General features: G+C 36.3%; 1 protein-coding gene across 3 annotated transcripts in view; it reads right to left on the bottom strand.

The window, feature by feature from the left end:
- The window catches only part of UFL1 (UFM1 specific ligase 1), a 48,793-nt gene that overhangs the window by 7,368 nt on the left and 21,873 nt on the right, over positions 1 to 19,552 (bottom strand). For 2 of the 3 annotated variants that reach the window (XM_072642876.1, XM_072642879.1), the window contains exons 11-20: positions 17,564 to 17,684; positions 15,547 to 15,669; positions 10,403 to 10,520; positions 5,216 to 5,382; positions 5,010 to 5,140; positions 4,712 to 4,792; positions 4,253 to 4,338; positions 2,072 to 2,252; positions 1,627 to 1,835; positions 1,225 to 1,268 (exon numbers count right to left, since the gene is read on the bottom strand). In XM_072642876.1, the coding sequence (XP_072498977.1) occupies positions 1,225 to 1,268; positions 1,627 to 1,835; positions 2,072 to 2,252; positions 4,253 to 4,338; positions 4,712 to 4,792; positions 5,010 to 5,140; positions 5,216 to 5,382; positions 10,403 to 10,520; positions 15,547 to 15,669; positions 17,564 to 17,684 (1,261 nt within the window). Of the gene's footprint in view, positions 1 to 1,224; positions 1,269 to 1,303; positions 1,836 to 2,071; positions 2,253 to 4,252; positions 4,339 to 4,711; positions 4,793 to 5,009; positions 5,141 to 5,215; positions 5,383 to 10,402; positions 10,521 to 15,546; positions 15,670 to 17,563; positions 17,685 to 19,552 lie in introns of those variants that run through there. The other variant, XM_072642878.1, reaches the window with a different exon arrangement.

Genomic DNA, 19,552 nt, shown 5'->3' with positions numbered 1-19,552 from the left:
GTCAGATTCTATTTACAAAAACTAGATCAATGTAATAAAAATGACATTTTTATTTATTTTGGGGAAAATCAGAACTATTCTGATGCAAGTTGAGATCATGGTTTGAACATGAACAAAGTTTAGGCAATAATATTCTTACCTTTTGCTTCTTCTAACTCTTACTGTGTCAGTGACAATAACTGTGTCACTTGATACTCACAGATGCACCTACGTACTTATTTGGCAAGATTTTTTCGTGACCACTAAACAATTTAAATCTAAATAATTTTGAAGCTGAGTAAACCAAAATATAAATGAATATATAATGTTTGTGAGCACAGAAGAGTTGGTATTTTTCTATCAGTCATATGAAAATATCCCTCGTCTTGAATTCTAATTTCTACTCAATAAGTCTGTAAGCTCTGTCAGTAACTCTACCAACTGCCTTTTACCTCAACAATAACTGAGCTAAGATAGAGTAAAAAAAGCCTAGTTATTGTTTTCTAACATTGTACAGATGGAATGAATCTGGATGACTGGAGAATATTAAAGTACTGTGGTTTGTGATTGTTTTACCATTAAATCCCAAGAAGTAGTCGAAATGATTCAATTCCCTTGAGAAAATATATATAAACAGAGATCCTTCCCAATTCTCTACCACGACAGCTACTCAGCAAATGGTGAGGCTAATTTGAATGATTCACACAACCATTAGACTATAAAAGTAAGCTCTAATGTAAGAAAAGTTACATTTCTTCCAAGTACTTAAAATGAAATTTGTGCCTACAAACTGCACCAATTTTTTTTTAACTTTTACTGATTTGTTACAGTAACAGTTTAAATGACACCACTACAATGGGAACAAAGGAGACCGGTGACCAGAATCTACCAACACTGACTGTGCTTCTTGCTCCACCCTGTAGGCAGCGGCTTGACTTTGAGAACAGAACATAGCAAGCAATACAAGGGCACCTTTACTATGCCTGCATACATTCAAGTTTTCATTCATGGAAGAGACATAAGATCCTAAAATTGTCAAAAACAAATACACTGGTGCAAAAAAAAATGCAATCAAAACCTAGCAGAGTATTTTTGGCTTTTGGATCTGAGACATTCTCAATTAATTAACCAAATAATGACAATACTAGGAAATCCCCACTGCTGACACCAAAAAGCTGACACCCCACCACAAAAAAAAAACCCCTATTATAAAAAGACTATTTTAAGTTTTGATATACTACTTACAATGCCTGGAAACTGCAAGTGTCACTTGTAATCTAGCATTATGACTTTACAAGGAAAAGACAAATAAGAAAAGACAAAATAGAAAAAAAAGACAAAAAAAGGGATTATTTAGTTAAAATTTGAAAAGACAATGATAAATTTGCAAAAATTACAACTGCTAGTTATGTTAACACAGAAATTTTCTTTGGGTAACACATTTTAAAAACAGGGACATCTCATAACCAGAAGACTGGGATAAAAACATACAGTATGCTGGTAGGAGAGATTTCACACAAGCTTCTCAAAAAAGAAGTGGTTGCAGAAGGCAATGCTGAAACACTCAACTGAGAAGTGTTTTGTAACCATTTCTTTAAGAAAATAGCTGACTACATGAAAAATATCAAAATAAATTAAAATCATTACTCCTCTGTTACAGAAGATTTTCTGGATTTGAGGACAAGGTCCTTGATAGAGGTGGAAATTTCCTGAAGTTCCTTTCGAATTGCATTATTAGCATCTTCTTTGTCTACTTGGTTAATCAACTGGTCATCTCCTTGTCCAGTTTTCTTACTCTGATTAACCAGCTGCTTCACCACTAGGCCTTGGTATCGGACCAGAAGAGAATGTTGATCCTAAGGGGGGAAGAGCAAGGGAAGTTGACAAAAGTGACTGACAGAAAAGGAAATAGGCAGCTAAATTCTATTTTTAAAATAAATCTGTGGAGTTCACAAAGACATTCTCAGAAATGCTGAACTGGGCAAAGATATGTTAATAATATGTTTGACATAGAGGGCAAGTAAGAATTATTTAATTAGTTCAGATCTGAAAACTAGAATAAAATTTCAAATACACTAAAATGAATACCTACCTCTGGCATTTTATTGCTAAGAAAAGCAATGATTTGTGGTACACATCGTCCAGGTGCATGTAGCATGCAGTGAGTTGAGAACTGAAACAACAGAACTGAGGTAAGGTGTAAGATGAGAGCTGGGTCTTCTGTAACTTTCAGCTGTTCAATTAGCGCTTGTCTGTGTTGGAACAGCACCTGCCTAGGGGGAAAAATATTAGTTATACTACCATATTTTATCATATGTAAAATAAAGCATGAGGATAGCTACATGACATAGTGTACAGAATACTTGGTATCAAGAGGACCTGAGTTCAAATTTGGCCTCACTTATTAGCTCTCAACGGGACTGGGACAACATGTTAACTGCGGGAACTGAGTGAACCACACTGATTCTATCTTGTGACTCAGAAGAGGTATTAGACTGACTACTAAACTGAAGGTCTACAGAGCCGTTGTGCTGACCTCACGGTTGTATGCCACCTGGGGAACAGACAGTCTACCTGCACAATGCCAGGAAACTGAATTGCTTCCATTTGAACTGTCTTAGGAAGATCCTGAGGATCACCTGGAAGGATAAGGTAGCAGACACTGAAGTCCTTGCTCGCACTAAACTGTCAAGCATTCAAACTATGCATCAAAGAGTGCAATTTTGATGGGCTGGCCACGTTGTTCGAATGTAAAATGTACAGTTGACAAAAAGACTATTTTATGGAGAACTCGCATGGAAGAAGTGAAACAAGGACACTCTCAAGTACTTTGGATTTGATTGTGCGATGTGGAAGATACTGGCACCAAACTGCTCAGCATGGCGTGCACACATCAGAAAGTGTGTGGTGTTTTATGTGCAAAGCAGAATTGAAACAGCACAAAGGTTCACAGGATGTGCAAATTTGGAGTATCCACCCCAAATATTCACATGGACTATCTGTGCTCAACCTGTGGTAGAGCATTCCGAGCTCATATTTTTCTGATCAGCCACAGTCAGACACACTGAAACTTCACTTTATTGTGGTGATGTTATTTTGGTCCTCTTCGAGAATGGACAACAACCAACCCTATGACTTAATTCTGCAGCTAGCTTAGTTCCATTTCCATTCAATTCTATCCTGTGAGAAAACTTTATTGCATTGTTTGAACTAGCCCTGAGTGGCTGGGAAGCTGAACTACCTCTCTTGGCTGCTTATCCAAGGACCTGGGCTCTGTTGACCAGATACTGAGTCCAAAGATTGATATAAGGTGTTTTCTCAAAATTGTACATCTCAAGCAACCCATACATTTTATCTGAAAACTAGTCCTGTACTCATTAACCAATTATTGTTTCCACGTTCCTTTGATTACAGATACTTGGGAAGTAGGACACTCCTTTTCTGAATTCAGGGAACTGTACCTATTTACTCTCTTCCTCCTAATTTGGAAAGTCCCTAATCTTTCATTCAATTAGAAATGTTGCATTGTTTCCTTTTCATTAATTGTCCTTATTTAATTGCTTTTATGGTATAAAAGTCTGTCTCCCCCTGTATTTGGGGTCTAGGCCCAAGATGAGGAAGTCTGTTCCCATTTTAATAGAAAATTGGCTGGCAATGCTTGATAAATCAATATACTGAGATCAAACCTTTGTTTTCCTCAGTCATTTTATCTTTCACCCTTCAAAACTAAATCACCTGGGACAAGTCACTTAATCCTGTTTGCCTCAAGTTTCTTTATCTGTAAAATGGCAAACCACACCAGTATCTTTGCCAAGATGGACTCCAAATGGAGTCACAAAGACTCATGACTGAACAACAAAATAAAGCTCTATTTGCTTTGGACTGAAAGTTTTTATTGTTCCCCAATTAAAACATGTGTTTTCTCTGTCTTTAATTTTTTAGTCCTTTAGTTGCCTAAACAACTTAATTCTGTAACATTTCACAGGGGAAAGGGATGGAATAAAGAGACTAAGATGCTAAAAATCATTCTAGAAAATAGATAAAGAAAATTGTAGATGAGGACAGAAAGATTTCTGGGTTTTATCAACTACAGATTGTTGAATTTTGAAAAGTACATGAAAAGTATGTGGGTATCATAAGAGTATTAGACTTTAACTATTATGATGATCAAGTTAATTAAGAGCAAATCAGGCTTTCTCTAGGTCAAATCATGTTTGTCTTAAGAGACACAGTTAGAGAAATGTTAACCATAGATGGATGAATCAGGTAATACCTTTCTTTTTTCTTGTCTCCCTTTTTCACCATAATATCACAAGCATCTGCTGCAGAGTCCAGAAAAGAAAGAAAGTCTTCTAAGCTCTAAAGAAAGTTACAGAGTACCATACATTATTCTATATGTACATTGTTAGAGAAATACATAAAGAGTTCAAGAAAAAAAACAAAGAAAGTATAATTTATTATTCTTTTAAAAACCCTGAATCGTTTTTAACTTGTTTAAATCAGACATTTGGTCTAAGGCTTATGTTTAAAAACTTATCACTATATCTACCTGTCTCTTTTAAATTGCTTAAATGTCAGAAACGATTTTAACGTATGAAAGTAGTTCAGTTCTTGGTTATGTAGAGTTTCACTGATAATAATAACAAATATTCATAAAGTACCATTATACCAATTTAATGTCAACAAGGATTTCTAGACCCAGAATACTAATAATGCTTCAAACTTCACTTACTTTTTCATTCAGAGAGCTATGGAGCTTTGTGAGAGGACCTTTAGTTTCTTCTGGCAGTTTAAGTAAAATCTTTTTTCTTACCTAGAGGGAAAATAACAGAAGGTTAGGATATGTTTTAAAGATGGAATAAAAAATATATAACCCCAAATTCATAGTTATTACTATTAATCTAATAGATGGAAGATGCATGATGGTAATCTCTGGTTAATGTAAAAAAAAAAATCAGCATATATTATCCCCAAATAATTTCCTATATGTTATGTTTCTTCTAGAGTAGCAAAAAGACTAATATACCTACCTCACTTGTTATGGTGGTAGGATCTTCTACTGCCATCATTAAGTCAGCAGCTAAGAAGTTGAAAATTAGATTAGTGATATCTGTACAAACAGTCTTGAGCAAGTGCTTGGCAAGGTTGGTTTGTGCATCATCTGTAAAACAAGATATTTAATGAACACAGCTTCCAAAAAAAATGAGAATTAAAGCAAAAACAATATTAAATGTACCTGTAAAGAACTTTGTTCCTTTTTCAAATAATCTAATATTGTTGTATAAATTTGACACCTCATCTTGTAAATCTTTGATGGTACGTTTCCTACTAGCTCCGGACACAGAAGAAGTTGAAGACATAAAAACTGAACGTACCACTTCCAGATAACTTCTATTGAGGTATCTGCAAATAAGAAACATATATTTGCATAGCACAATTAAATGTAGTTGAATTTACCCTGATAGATTATTTTGAAAACAGTTCAGGCTGAGTGCTCCAGTGGTATTCACCAAACATCAAGAAAAAGTAAGGAAAGACTGCTAAAGTGGTGAATTTATAATGTTTTACAGTGTGAGGATGGATTATGACCTGAATGGCTCAAAGAAGTCCGCAAGTTGAGTAGACAACTAGAACAAGTTAAACAAGGGAGGGGGCTCAATCTAAAGGAGGATTCAAACTGAAACAAGAACAAGCTTGGAGAAAAAGGATATAAAAAGGACTCAGGAAGATAATTTTTGTTCAAGTCGTTTCAGTTGTGTCCTACTCTTCATGCCTCCATTTGGGGTTTTCTTGGCAAAGTTATTAGGATGGTTTGCCATTTCCTCCTCCAGCTCATTTTACAGATGAGGAAACTGAGGCCAAGAGGGTGAAGTGATTTGCCCAAGGACACTTTCTGAGGCCAGATTTGAACTCTATCCTCTTGACTCCAGGCCCAGCACTGTATCCACTATGCCTCCTAACTGCCCCAAGGAGATGGTAGGGAAGGTAAGCTAGAAAAGTTAAGTAAGTATTAGTAAGACAAAATAAAAAATTAGTGAGTGATGGGAAAGGAAATGAATATGGATAACAGGTTCTTACGAGGTGATAAAGGAGCTTAAGAGGTGAGCTATAAAAATGCAAAAGAAGCATGAAAGAGAAAGACTGAGTGTATCTGCAGTGACTTACACGAAGTGTATGATTGTATACTAGTCAGAGCAATGTGCCTGACATCTGTATTCAAAATGTAGGCTCATCTCCCTCCCAGAGGAGATAGAAGGGTCTGAAGAATGCCTCTTTACCTTCCACATGATCATCAACCATTTTAAAAACATGATTAGCAAAGGGACTTCCAAATTCAAAGAAATAAAGTGGAAAAAGGATCTAAGAAAGCATAACAGAGAAACCTGACCTATGTCAAGAGGTTGGAGAGTAGAACAATGTCACACACAAGGATGAGAACAAGGATTATCATCCATATGGATCTTTAAAAATTTTTTTTACAGTGAGGGTTCTTCCCTCCTTCAAATAAATCTGAAAAGGAGCTGATATCTGAGGCAGAAGCAGGTACTTCTCCAATGAATGATCAAGTAGATTCGCAGGTGCTTTTTTTGGTTAGAAATCATTAATTGTCAGAGAAAAAAAACACCACAAGAGTAATGGTTGTTGATAACTCCCAAGTCAGAGGTGCTGGGGCAGAAATTTTCAACCTGAGAGCAAAAGAAATATATGTTGTCTTCTCAAGGCATGTATCCAAGACATTACTGAGAAGCTCTTATCTAAAAGGCTAATCATTGCCCACATTTAGTAATTTTTGTGGGCATAAATAATATTGCAAGAAGGAATCTAGAAAACCAAGAAGTCTTTGAGCAAGAAACTGAAGATGATAGGGTCACAAGTGGTATTTTAATTCCTGGTGAGCATTAGACAGATATTATTCAGAAAAGTGGACTTGAAGTAGTGAACAAAAGACTAATATGATTGGATTTTTGAACCACGGTTTAAAATATAAGACTGATAATTCCTTGGTCAGGAATAAGACTGATAGACTGGTAGTAATGTATTTGCCTAATATCTTGCAAATCTAGTAAAAAAAAAAAAATTCAACTGAAAAGAATGGAGGAAGAAAATTTCCCGTATCTGCCAGGCTAGATACTACAGAGTCACCACAAAATAAGTTAAGATGCCCAGAAATTCATAGGAAGCAAATTCCAAGTTAGGAAGAGCTAGTAAAAAACAAAGCAAAGGGAAAAAAAACCACCAAGAGATCAAATGTCTATACACAAAATCACAAAGTTTAGGCCCAAAGAAACAGAACTAGAGATCTGAATGCAAGGAAGTAAATTGGATTTTGCAGGGATCATTTAGACTTAGTGAAATGAGAGCTATAAACAGAATACGTAATAGGTACTTCTAATTTTTTCTTCCCAAACAAGGATGTTTGGAGTGGAGAGGGTAGGATTGGAACCAGAGGAAATCCTCAATACGGAGGAAAACAGAAGTGATTTTTTCATTAAAGTATAGTAAAGGCCAGATGGACAGAAAGAAGAGAGATGAAGATTTCAGGAAACTAAGTGCTCCTTTATTTTGCATAGAGAAGTGACATATTGGGCATGGGGGACTTAAATCATCTAGACAACTGTTGAAGTTCTGTCAAAATCAAAGCTAAAAAAAATTTCTGACTTACCTTAATAAGTGTGTTCTCTGAAAAGTGGAGGAACCAAAAAAGGTGAATTTTCTTCTGGATCTGATTCTTACTAACAGGGAGAAACTGGTTGCTGAGATGGAAATGATGGAAACCTTGGAGTAAATTAATAATTTCTCCTAGGGTCTGATGGAGAATAAAAATGGCAATAGTATGACATGCACCGTAAATTTAGGGAGAGTAGATTTCAAAGGGTTCAGAGAAAGGATAGGTGTGTTTCTGATTAAAATTCTACAAAGAAAGTCAGCCCAGGAAGGATATGATACTCATGAATGAAATCCTGAACACAGGTGGAAATGATTCAGATGAGGAAGAAAAACAGTTGTCTGAAGGGAGCAACATTATGAAAGAATCAGTATCTACCAGGCTAGTTCTTTACCTAAAAAGCAAGACAGCTAAAGTTTAAGCCACATGGTCAATGTAAAACTTCTCTGTGGCCCCAGGCCATGAATATGGGGCTTCCTTGTCATCAAAAGGCCCAAGCAGGAGAGAGTTGCTCTTCAGATTTGGCAGATAGCTCCATGACTCACTCCACCCCTGACCTACTAACCGGATACATGGTCATATGTGGATGAGGGGGCTGCATCTTACCTGACCTAAGTGGTATTCTTTCCATGTAATGACTATGGAAATCTCCTATTGTATAGTCTTGTAAGAACAACTATCTTTGAAAAGGATTTTTTTTTAAGCTGATTTGGGAGCAAGGTCAAAGACAGGACAGAACCACTCCTCAGGGAGAATGTCATGAGGCAGTGTTGGTTAATTCTTACTTTGCTTCTGCTTTCTGTGCTACAAAGAATAGCTTTTGGATTGGAAAAAATAGAATAAGAATGGCTAACAGAGTGGATGAGCAGACAGTGAGAGAACATCAGCCAAAACAAACTGCACCCTGTGGCTGAGAAAGGACAGGCATCACTGCTAAGTCACTCAGGGTCAGTGACATCTCAAAGACTGCAGGGAATTGAACAGAACAAAGCAAGAGTGGGGGAAAGATCGAATGGTAGCTCAATTTTTTTAAAGGAAGGAAAATACAGTTTATAGGAAATAAAGTATATAATAAAATATAGTTTGTAGGACATTGAGCTTAGCTCTAATTCCTGGCAAAATTCTAGTTTCTATCTATTAAAGAAAATATTGGCAAACAAACATTTAGAAAAGGAATAAGTGATCACAAAATGCCAAGATTTCAGACGACAGACTAGTCTTACTGACCTTTTGACAATTACAAAATTGGAATATCAGCTAAATGTTAATGATAGGGTACCTGGATTTTAGCAGTGTTTGAAAGAGTAGCTCATGTTAACGTTTAGCAGGGAATTGGGTACCACATGCCCACTTGTAAGTTAGGCATCAGTAAAATTAAATGGACCCAACTGATTGGTCAGGGTCAGAGAGTAAACATTTGGTTTACTGTCAACATAGGTATTCAGTGTTATGCCTAAGGGATCTGTCATTTTCTCTATATTGCTTAACATTTTGATCAATGACTTGGATAAAAGGTATTTTCAGGTGATACAAAGCTGGAAGTGATACTTAACGTTTAGGTATTAGGGTGAGTCTGATACAATGAAATTTAACAGACACAATTAAGAAATTTTACACTTGAATTCAAAAAAGTAACTTCACAAATACTAGATGGGGGAAGCATGATTAGACTGTCTGAAAAAAATCTTGGGGTTTTAGTGGACTGCAAGTTCCATATGAGTCAAGCCCTGACTAAAATCCCACTTTCTACAGGTAGCACTTCCCCAACCCCTCTTAATTCCAGTGTCTTCTTTTAATTATTTCCTATTTATCCTGTATATAGCTTGCATACTGTCTCCCCCATTGCTCTGTAAGTTCCTTGAGGAACTCTGAAAGTTCCTTTTTCCTCTTCTTGAATCTCCACAGCTTAGCACAGTGCCTGGCACACAGTAGGCACTTAATAAATGTTTACTGATGGATTGATGTGGTAGCCAACAAGGCTCAATATGATTGTGGGCTGCACTGGAAGGCATGGCTTACAGAAATAATAGCCTCATTGTGGTTTGCCCTAACCAGACTACAACTGGAGTGGTATATTCAGTTCTGAGTGCAAGAATTTAGAAAGGACTTTATGAACTGGAGAGTAACTCAAATGGTGAAGGGCTCTGTGTACATGACAGATGAAGACCAGCTTAAAAAAAAAAAAGAGAGAATGTTTACAGTGGAGAAAATTCAAGGGTGAAGCATGTGAGCTATCCCATGAAGGAAAGATTAGATTTATTCTGTTTGGGTCAAAGGGATACAACTAGGAGCAATAAGTACAAGTTGCAAAGAGGCAAATGTAAGCTTGAGATAAGGAAAAATGTCCTTATAATTAGAGTCACCCAAAAATGGAACGGTCTGTTTTGGGAAGGCGACATTAGAAGTCTTTAAACTGAAGTTGGATTTCAGTTTGTTGCCCATGTGGTAATGATTCCTTTTTGGGTACGAGTTTGCCTAAGCCACCTAAAAGGTCCCTTCCACTTCTGAAATTCTGTGATCCTTTGGATCCACTAAAGTATTAGAATATAAGAGAAAAGAAACCCACTGAATCAGTAGGAAAGAAAAACTTGCAAAACTTATTTATATTTTAAATTCTGAGCTCTTAATTAATTTTCAGACTTTGGTTAAATTCTTTTTCTCCTAATGTTAACAATAATCAGTGAATTTCTATGGACAAATCAGAATGTTATTTTGATGGATAAAAATGAAGAATCCAGAGTATATTTCTATACTTGCCTTATTAAATGTTCAGCAAGTTCTGTCACAAATTCTTCAGGGCCATCCTGAATGTGCTTCTTTAAAACATCTTCAACTTCCTCCAATGCCATGAACGTGACTTCAGGCTTTTTCCTACCTGTGACAGACAGTGACAGCTTTTAAAAACAATATAACCCAGTAAAACATGAAAATTCATTTTATCTGCTGAGAACAAAGACAACAACACAAAATCTTATGTCAACAAAATTTACTAATAGTTACTAAAGAAAACAAATACATATTAAACATCATTTGAATGATTAACTCTCCTAAAAATTTTCTTCTACAAATTAGTGACAAGACAGTCATCAATGTGGAGGGAATAGCATATTTATAGCTTTCTCTCTAACCAGTTGCGAGTACAATATACATTTATTTTGTATGGTCATAAAGTTTCGTAAGTGTTTTGAATTCCTGGGGGAGAGGAAGGAATTTGTGTTTGGGGATTTCTAATACCTTCTACATTTCAAGGTCTTTGAAATCAAAAGGTTATATGACTTCTTTAGGACATCACAATTCAATATGTGTGAGAGGCAGACCTTAACCTAATCATCCTAATTGTTAATCAGATACTTATCCATTACCTTATTTTAGCATTCATATTTAGAAATAAAAATGCAAAGAATTAGAGTAATGTAAGAACTAACAGCAATGATGAAGCTTTTAATCTGCAATAACAGCTAACATCTACATAATAGCTATTAGCATGAACCTTTCCAATGGCTGAAATGACAACATATTTTGATGTTTAAAACCATTCACATTTTACTAAAAATGTGGGTGCTAGAAATATATAATTTTTAAAGTCTTTTCTAAAATTTTATGCTCTCCTAGATTTTCGCTCATATAATGTTTGTCATGAAGCTAGATTTTACTGAATGAATTACTATTTTAAAGTACTCAAGAACAGAGAGGCAAGACAGCACAGTTACCTAACTGTCTCCGATACATACTCCTATGTGTCCCTGGGCTAGTCACTTAATAGTGAAAGAGAGGAATTCTTCTCGTTGGCCAGAGTTCCTCAAAACAATTAAATGAAATCATAGGTCCAGGTCCTAGCCAGTAGTGGTTAATTTTTACTTCATTCAGTAGTATTATTGTATTTGACATTGCGTTAATAGGTTGAAAATGGAGCCATTTAACCTTTTCTATCCCAGTTTTCTTGACAGATAAGGCTGAGTCATATCAGTAACAACCTTGCCTGGTTTCCACTAAAAATTTAGCTTAAACACCATCTACTGCACTTTAAGACCTTTGCTGATCTTCCCAGCTGCTAGTGTCTCCTCTACCTTCCAAACTATTTTGTGAATATTGTCTTTCCTGTATAAAATGAAGTTTTTATGAGGACAGGGTCTATTTCATTTTTGGCTTTGTATCCACAGTACCTTGGCCATAGTGGACACAATGTTTACGGACTGATTAATTTCGGATATGTTCTCCTATGCCTTAATAATTCAACTTCTCTTAAAACATGAATCTAGTTAAGGGCTTAATATTATTATTATTATTTTTTTATTTATTTAATTTTTAACATTCATTTTCACAAAACTTTGGGTTACAAATTTTCTCCCCTTTTATCCCCCCCCCCCCCAAACCCAAGCATTCTAATTGCCCCTGTGACCAATCTGCTCTCTCTTCTATCCTCCCTCTCTGCCCTTGTCTCCGTCTTCTCTTTTGTCCTGTAGGGCCAGATAGCTTTCTTTACCCCTTTACCTGTATTTCTTATTTCCTAGTGGTAAGAACATTACAGTTGATCCTAACACTTTGAGTTCCAACTTCTTTAGCTCCCTCCCTCTCCACCCCTTCCCTTTGGAAAGCAAGCAATTCAATATAGGCCAAATCTGTGTAGTTTTGCAAATGACTTCCATAATAGTTGTGTTGTATAGGACTAACTATATTTCCCTCCATCCTATCCTGTCCCCCATTACTTCTATTCTCTTTCAATCCTATCCCTCCCCATGAGTGTCGACCTCGAATTGCACTCTCCTCCCCATGCCCTCCCTTCTATCATCCCCCCCACCCTGCTTGTCCCCTTATCCCCCACTTTCCTGTATTGTGAGATAGGTTTTCCTACCAAAATGAGTGTGCATTTTATTCTTTCCTTTAGTGGAATGTGATGAGAGTAGACTTCATGTTTTTCTCTCACCTCCCCTCTTTATCCCTCCACTAATGAGTCTTTTGCTTGCCTCTTTTATGAGAGATAATTTGCCCCATTCAATTTCTCCCTTTCTCCTCCCAATATATTTCTCTCTCACTGCTTGATTTCATTTTTTTTTTTTTAAGATATGATCCCATCCTCTTCAATTCACTCTGTCTCTATGTATGTGTGTGTGTGGGCGTGTGTATGTGTGTACTCCCACCCAGTTCCCAGATACTGAAATGTTTCAAGAGTTACAAATATTGTCTTTCCATGTAGGAATGTAAACAGTTCAACTTTAGTAAGTCCCTTATGACCTCTCTTTGCTGTTCACCTTTTCATGGTCTCTTCATTCTTGTGTTTGAAAGTCAAATTTTCTTTTCAGCTCTGGTCTTTTCATCAAGAAAATTTGAAAATCCTCTATTTCAATGAAAGACCATTTTTTCCCCTCAAGTATTATACTCAGTTTTGCTGGGTAGGTGATTCTTGGTTTTAGTCCTAGTTCCTTTGACTTCTGGAATATCCTATTCCATGCCCTTCGATCCCTTAATGTAGAGGCTGCTAGATCTTGTGTTATCCTGATTGTATTTCCACAATACTTGAATTGTTTCTTTCTAGCTGCTTGCAATATTTTCTCCTTGACCTGGGAACTCTGGAATTTGGCCACAATGTTCCTAGGAGTTTCTCTTTTTGGATCTCTTTCAGGAGGTGTTCTGTGGATTCCTTGAATATTTATTTTGCCCTCTGGTTCTAGAATCTCAGGGCAGTTTTCCTTGATAATTTCATGGAAGATGATGTCTAGGCTCTTCTTTTGATCATGGCTTTCAGGTAGTCCCAAAATTTTTAAATTGTCTCTCCTGAATCTATTTTCCAGGTCAGTTGTTTTTCCAATGAGATATTTCACATTATCTTCCATTTTTCCATTCTTCTCTCTTTGTTCTGTGATATCATACTTTCTCGCAAAGTCCTTAGCCTCCATCTGTGCCATTCTAGTTTTGAAAGAACTCTTTTCTTCAGTGAGCTTTTGAGTCTCCTTTTCCATTTGGCTAATTCTGCTTTTGAAAGCATTCTTCTCCTCATTGGCTTTTTGAACCTCTTTTGCCAATTGAGTTAGGCTAGTTTTCAAGGTGTTAATTTCTTCAACATTTTTTTGGTTCTCCTTTAGCAGGGAGCTGATCTGCTTTTCATGCTTTTCTTTCATCTCTCTCATTTCTCTTCCCAGTTTTTCCTCCACCTCTCTAACTTGATTTTCAAAATTCCTTTTGAGCTCTTCCATGGCCTGAGCCCATTGCGTGGGCTGGGACACAGAAGCCTTGATTTCTGTGTCTTTGCCTGATGGTAAGTATTGTTCTTCCTCATCAGAAAGGAAGGGAGGAAATGTCTGTTCTCCAAGAAAGTAACCTTCTATAGTCTTATTTCTTTTCCCTTTTCTGGGCATTTTCCCAGCCAGTGACTTGACCTCTGAATATTCTCCTCACACCCACCTCGCCTCCTGATCCTCCCAGCCAGCGTTTGGGGTCTGAGATTCAAATGCTGCTTCCAGCCTTAGGGCTTTTGGCGGGGGCAGGGCTGCTATTCAGTGTGAGAATTAAGTTCAGGTGGTCAGGTCGGGGCAGGGCCGCCTCTCAGGCTCAGTTCCCTCAGGGGGTTTATGCACAGACCTTCCACAATGGATCCAGGCTCCCGCCAGCTTGGGGAGCTGTCTGCAGCCGCCTCTCAGTTTCTACCTGCGGGGGGGGGGGGGCCTGAATCATGGGGGCACCCCACTCCCCTCTCGACCCGCCAAAGAGACTCTCTCAACGACCCCCGTCACCTGTGGGCGGAGGGACTTGTGCGGCCGCTGGAGATCCCGTCCCTGAAGCCTGCTCGGGTCTGTTTCTCTTGGTGCCGTGGCTGCAGCAGGTCTGGGCTGGGCTGGGCTCCGCGTCTGCAGCGCGACGGATCTTTTGCGAGAGGTTTGCAGGTCCCTCAGTGGGTGGAGGGACCCGTGTGGCCGCTGGAGATCCCGTCCCCGAAGCCCGCTCGGATCTTTTCCTCTCGGTGCCGCGGCCGCTGCAGGGCTGCCCTCAGCTCCCAGTCCCGGCACCCATTCCGCAGCGCGAAGGACCCCCCGCGAGAGGTTTGCAGGTCTCTCTGGAACAGAAATCTCCCTCTCTCCAATGTTCCGTGGCCTCTGGGTGCAGAATTCGCCGTGAGTTACTCCCCTGTAGCCGTTCTGTGGGTTGTGGGTTCGGAGCTATGTGTATGTGCGTCTTTCTACTCTGCCATCTTGGCTCCGCCCCCCAGGGCTTAATATTATTAACTAGCGAAGAGGAACGTAACAATTTTTATGAATGTTACAGTTTCCTACCATTTACCAACATTTTACATTTTGTTAGTGAAACAAGAAATTGTAGATACTTCTACCTGCTCCAATAAGAAAAAGCATGCAATAACTAAAAACTACTATGGAAAAAAAGCAGTGGGTGCTAAAAGGCTACAGCAAATCCAAAGCTGGTATGATTTTATGTGTATTCCTTATTGTTTGTCACTAGTATCTCTGTAAGACTCATCAGTCTAATCAGTCCACTACAGTGAAATAACATTTGGAATTTACATGTAATTCTGTTGAAATACAAATTAAAATAATAATTATCTTACACTTTCCTCCATTAAGGGGGATACCAAGTTTCAGTAGCTTGATTAACTTAAAATTAACTTAAATTCAAAAGCAGAAAATTCTTATTTAAAATTGCATTCCAAAACCAGTTCTTTTGTAGAGTTCAAAGCCAAGAACTAATCAGCCATAAAACCAAACAGACATTTAATTGTCACACTTAGACACAGAATGAAGTACTTCAATAAAAATACTGAAGTATATTGTATTTCTCTTTTATGTTTTTCAAGAATCCAAATCTTAACATTTTACAATTTCATGGTACGTAAACATACACTCAAAGAAAAACCTACAGACTAGAATATTTAATAAAATAAAAATGCCACAAACCAGTATGTGCTGACTGAGTCTCATCATCACTGTCATCATCTTTCCTTCCTTTCTTCTTGGTCTTTTTAATTTTGATCTCTCTGGCATTTCCACAGCCACCTCCTCGCACACTTCCACTGCCCTCTGGTGGAAAATGACATTATTTAGTACAGCCCATCCAAAGTACCTTACAAAGGATATTGTTACATGGCCCAGGTGTATGTCACATTAAATCAAAAAGCAATGTTCATCTGTCTTCTTTGCCTTTTTCAAACTACTTGGGATTTTCTTAAAAAGATTGTAAACATGAAATCTCTCAACCAGAAGTAGAGATTTTGTTAGATATATTTAAAAGAAAAAATAATTTCTTATACAAAGTGATTTTAGCTCCTATCTCAGAAATAAACTAAACTTTATAAAAATGTGAAATTGAGAAAATCTGAAAAACAGACTTATGTACAAGATTTCTCAGCTAGGTAGCAAAGGAATCAATGTCAACTTTTCCAACTAAACAAAAATTTGGCAAATGTAGCTCACTAAAGACTTAGCATTTAAAGTACTGGAAGTAAAAGCAACATAGTGAAGATCTGATGCCTGTATTTAATGTTACTTGGAAATGATGCTTAATTTTATAAGTTTTTAGAAAAAGTCCTTAAAAAACAAAAAACTAGAGCATTTCTTTGAATCCAGTACCTAATTATGTTTAAAACATAGCCATCTTTATATCACAATGTTCGTCTTTTAAAATGTAATAATTAACATAAAAACTAAGTTCTCTATTTTCAAAGTTCTAAGAATTCTATTAATTCTAACTGTATTTAAGGAACTACTACTTTATCTTCTCTCTCCTGACTTTTAGGATCAAAAAAGACTTTATCTTCCAAAGCACAGTACTAAAAAGAATGTGATTTTAAATTTGTTAATAATTGGGCCCTTATTTAGGATGGCATTTTTGCCTGAAGTCTTCTTCAATTTGAGGGATGTTAAGGAATGTTAGTTGATGTTAGTCAACTGCATAAAACTGTATGACAGCATTGTCACTGAAAGCAACCATACCCAAAAGGTTCCTTTAATTCTTGGAAAGGAATATAATAGATTAGTTAAATTGATATACCAGAGAACAAATTTATGATGTTCAATTTACAAGAGTATCATCCCTTTAAAATAGAACAGAAGAAAGGCATGACTTTTGAATACTGTGATGCTTTACTACTTTGAGTAGTATATCCTTGGTGCAAATTTCCCCAAAGTAGCAGAGAGATTTAAAAGTACTGTGATGCTTGGCAGAACAAAGGAGAAAAATATAGTTGGATAGCAAAAATGGAAGTGGTACACAAACAACTTAAAAAAATTTTTTTTATATGTCTATGTCCAAATACCACAGCTATGAATGTCTTGAAATCCTGATTGTTCTAACTTGAGACTACATTTAAAGGTTTCGAATATTTTACTTTTAGCTACTAATAAAACATTTACAGGTCTGTTATTTTTACTTTTCTTTTTTTGTTGCTGTTTCAACTTTTCCAGTGATAATTAGCAGCATTACCAACAAAAGATAATTTCCACTAATTCTAAAGCAAAAACATTCTTTAAAAGAGGCCTTATCTATCTTACTGGGAAACCACTAGACTTTCAAGTAAGAGGTGCTTTAAAATTAATAGAATGCATTTACATATTAGCAGTAAAAATTTAAGCCATCCTGTTGTACCGTTTACTAATTCAAACTCTGATTATCAACCATGTCCTAGAAACATGAGTTCTTAATTCTCATCCTAAGTGCCTTAATTCCCATGTTAACATGACCCTAGTATTTTCAGAGTGTAAGCTGGAGATTTGAAAACTCAAGTGAAACATGTATCAGTACCCAAAGTGGTTAATGTTGACAATCAAAATTAAAACTAAAGAAATGTAAATCTTCTAACTTGTTTAACTTCCAGTGGGCGTAAAATGAAAGTTCAACCTTTACAAAGCAGATTTCATAAAACTTTAATTCAAAAATATCTGGATTAAAAACACCTCTAAGCTGTCAATAAGCTACCTGTTGCTTTTCGTCGTCGTTCATCTTTTTTATCCTTTTTACTTGAACTAATACTTTCCAGGACAGAAGACTGTTTCAAATCTTCTTCAGTGATTAAATGAACAGGATTATTCTTCATTTCCTGAGGGAAAAAAGTGAGCTTACTTTCACTACATCATTACATGTCTGCTACATAATACAAAACAAAATGATCTTTAGTTACATAATAAGGTCATACTTATTTGTTAATTTAAGATCTATTTTCCAATGCCAGGAGAAACAGAGAACTGCTCTGGACTGCAGGTGTGATCTCATTTTCTTCTCAGAGTTCTTTGCTATTGCACATCCCTACCACTGCTTCTAATGTCTAAAACCATTCCACCCTTCCTTGTATCTCCTTTTTACTTTTATTTTTTATTGCTGTTTTTGGCTTCTATACCAATAAGCTTGGCTTTTCTTGCCATCATCATATAATATGAAAATTCTTTACTTCTGGGCAGTGAAACAATCAATCACATTACATTAGACATAATTTGAAAGTTTCCTAACTGTTTTCATCAGTGCTTTAAAGGTTGTTTATTTACAATGAGGCACTCTTTTTCACTTGTTCACTATTTTGGATACCTGAGGTTTCCAGAAGGCTGACTCCAAACAACCACAGCACTAATGTATCTGTATCCATTAAAATAAATAATCTTGCAGCTCATATTACTAATTTTTTTGTCAATTTCCTTAGAAACATTTTTGGGTGATTAATAGTTAAGTATATTAGAAAGAATTAATCCAAGTTCTATAACAATTATTGTCCTTACAGTAACAAAGGATGGGCAAGTTTTCTACAAGGAATAGATTTTTCATTCATTTGCTTCTCATCCCTTAGTGCTCTAAGGATGCATGTCTGAAATATTAAGACATAGGCAAGTAGTATAATTAATATATGTTTTTTTCTAATCTTATTACTAGAAAAGTCAATGGTTATGTCAAATGTATAGAACTATTACTGTAACTCCAATAAAAAAAGATGAAGAAGCTCCAATCTGGGAAGAAGTGTTAAATTCACAAAAAACAAAATAAAACAACCAGCTTCATTTATGGTACCTAGGATAACTATATAAGTATGGCTACTCTTGTTAAGAAAACAAACTTTAAGGCTTCTACTACATTCAATGCTATCAAAATTTTTACTAGCGGATATTATCCAGGCATCCTAAATAATACAAATATTTCTTAAAGTTCTAATAATATAAGTAGAAAGGGTGCCAACCTGAAATGGCAAGGGGAGTTTCCCATAGCAATGAAATGACAAACCCCATCCTTATTTGTTAAAGCAGAACTAGATGATGTATACTTGGAAGAAAAATTGATAGCAGTATTTCAGATATAATATTAACAACAACAATAAACAAATGTACATAATGTATTAAAGTGCTTTATGTATCATCTGTTAAAATATACGTGTGCACATATATAATCTGTTCCATACAATTCTGTGAGGCAGCACTTCAGTTATTTTAACTGTCCTACTGATAAAGAAACTGAAGAACTGGGAAAAGTAATTTGCCCATAGTTACAAGCTGAAGAGCAGCAGTGTAATGTGAGACCAGGTTTCTCCTTAATTCTAGTCCAACATTTTTCCCCCAATATGTTCCTGATAATAACAAAATTGTATTTTAATCAATCAATAAACTTTTATGAAATGCCTACTATGTGCCATATATAGTACTAATGGGATACAGGGACAAAACAGTCCCTATTCTAAAGGAGCTATTTTAAAAGAAACTTTCATAATTCTGTCTTCTCAATAATTTAGAATTGCCTTCCCTACACTTAAATTCAATTAACAACACTTTATTATAGAAAATATTTAATGTGCACATAAAATACAGAGAATATGCTGCAGAGAAATTATGTATCATATGGAGATTCTTATTCAAATCCAAACTGCTTTAAATACATGGAATAATTTTTGTGCATTTAAATTGTTAAAATTTATATCTGTACCTTAAGGGG

The sequence above is a fragment of the Notamacropus eugenii genome, chromosome 2 (genome assembly GCF_028372415.1).
Source record: "Notamacropus eugenii isolate mMacEug1 chromosome 2, mMacEug1.pri_v2, whole genome shotgun sequence".
Classification (NCBI taxonomy): Eukaryota; Metazoa; Chordata; class Mammalia; order Diprotodontia; family Macropodidae; genus Notamacropus; species Notamacropus eugenii.
This window is presented reverse-complemented; position numbering and strand designations above follow the sequence as displayed.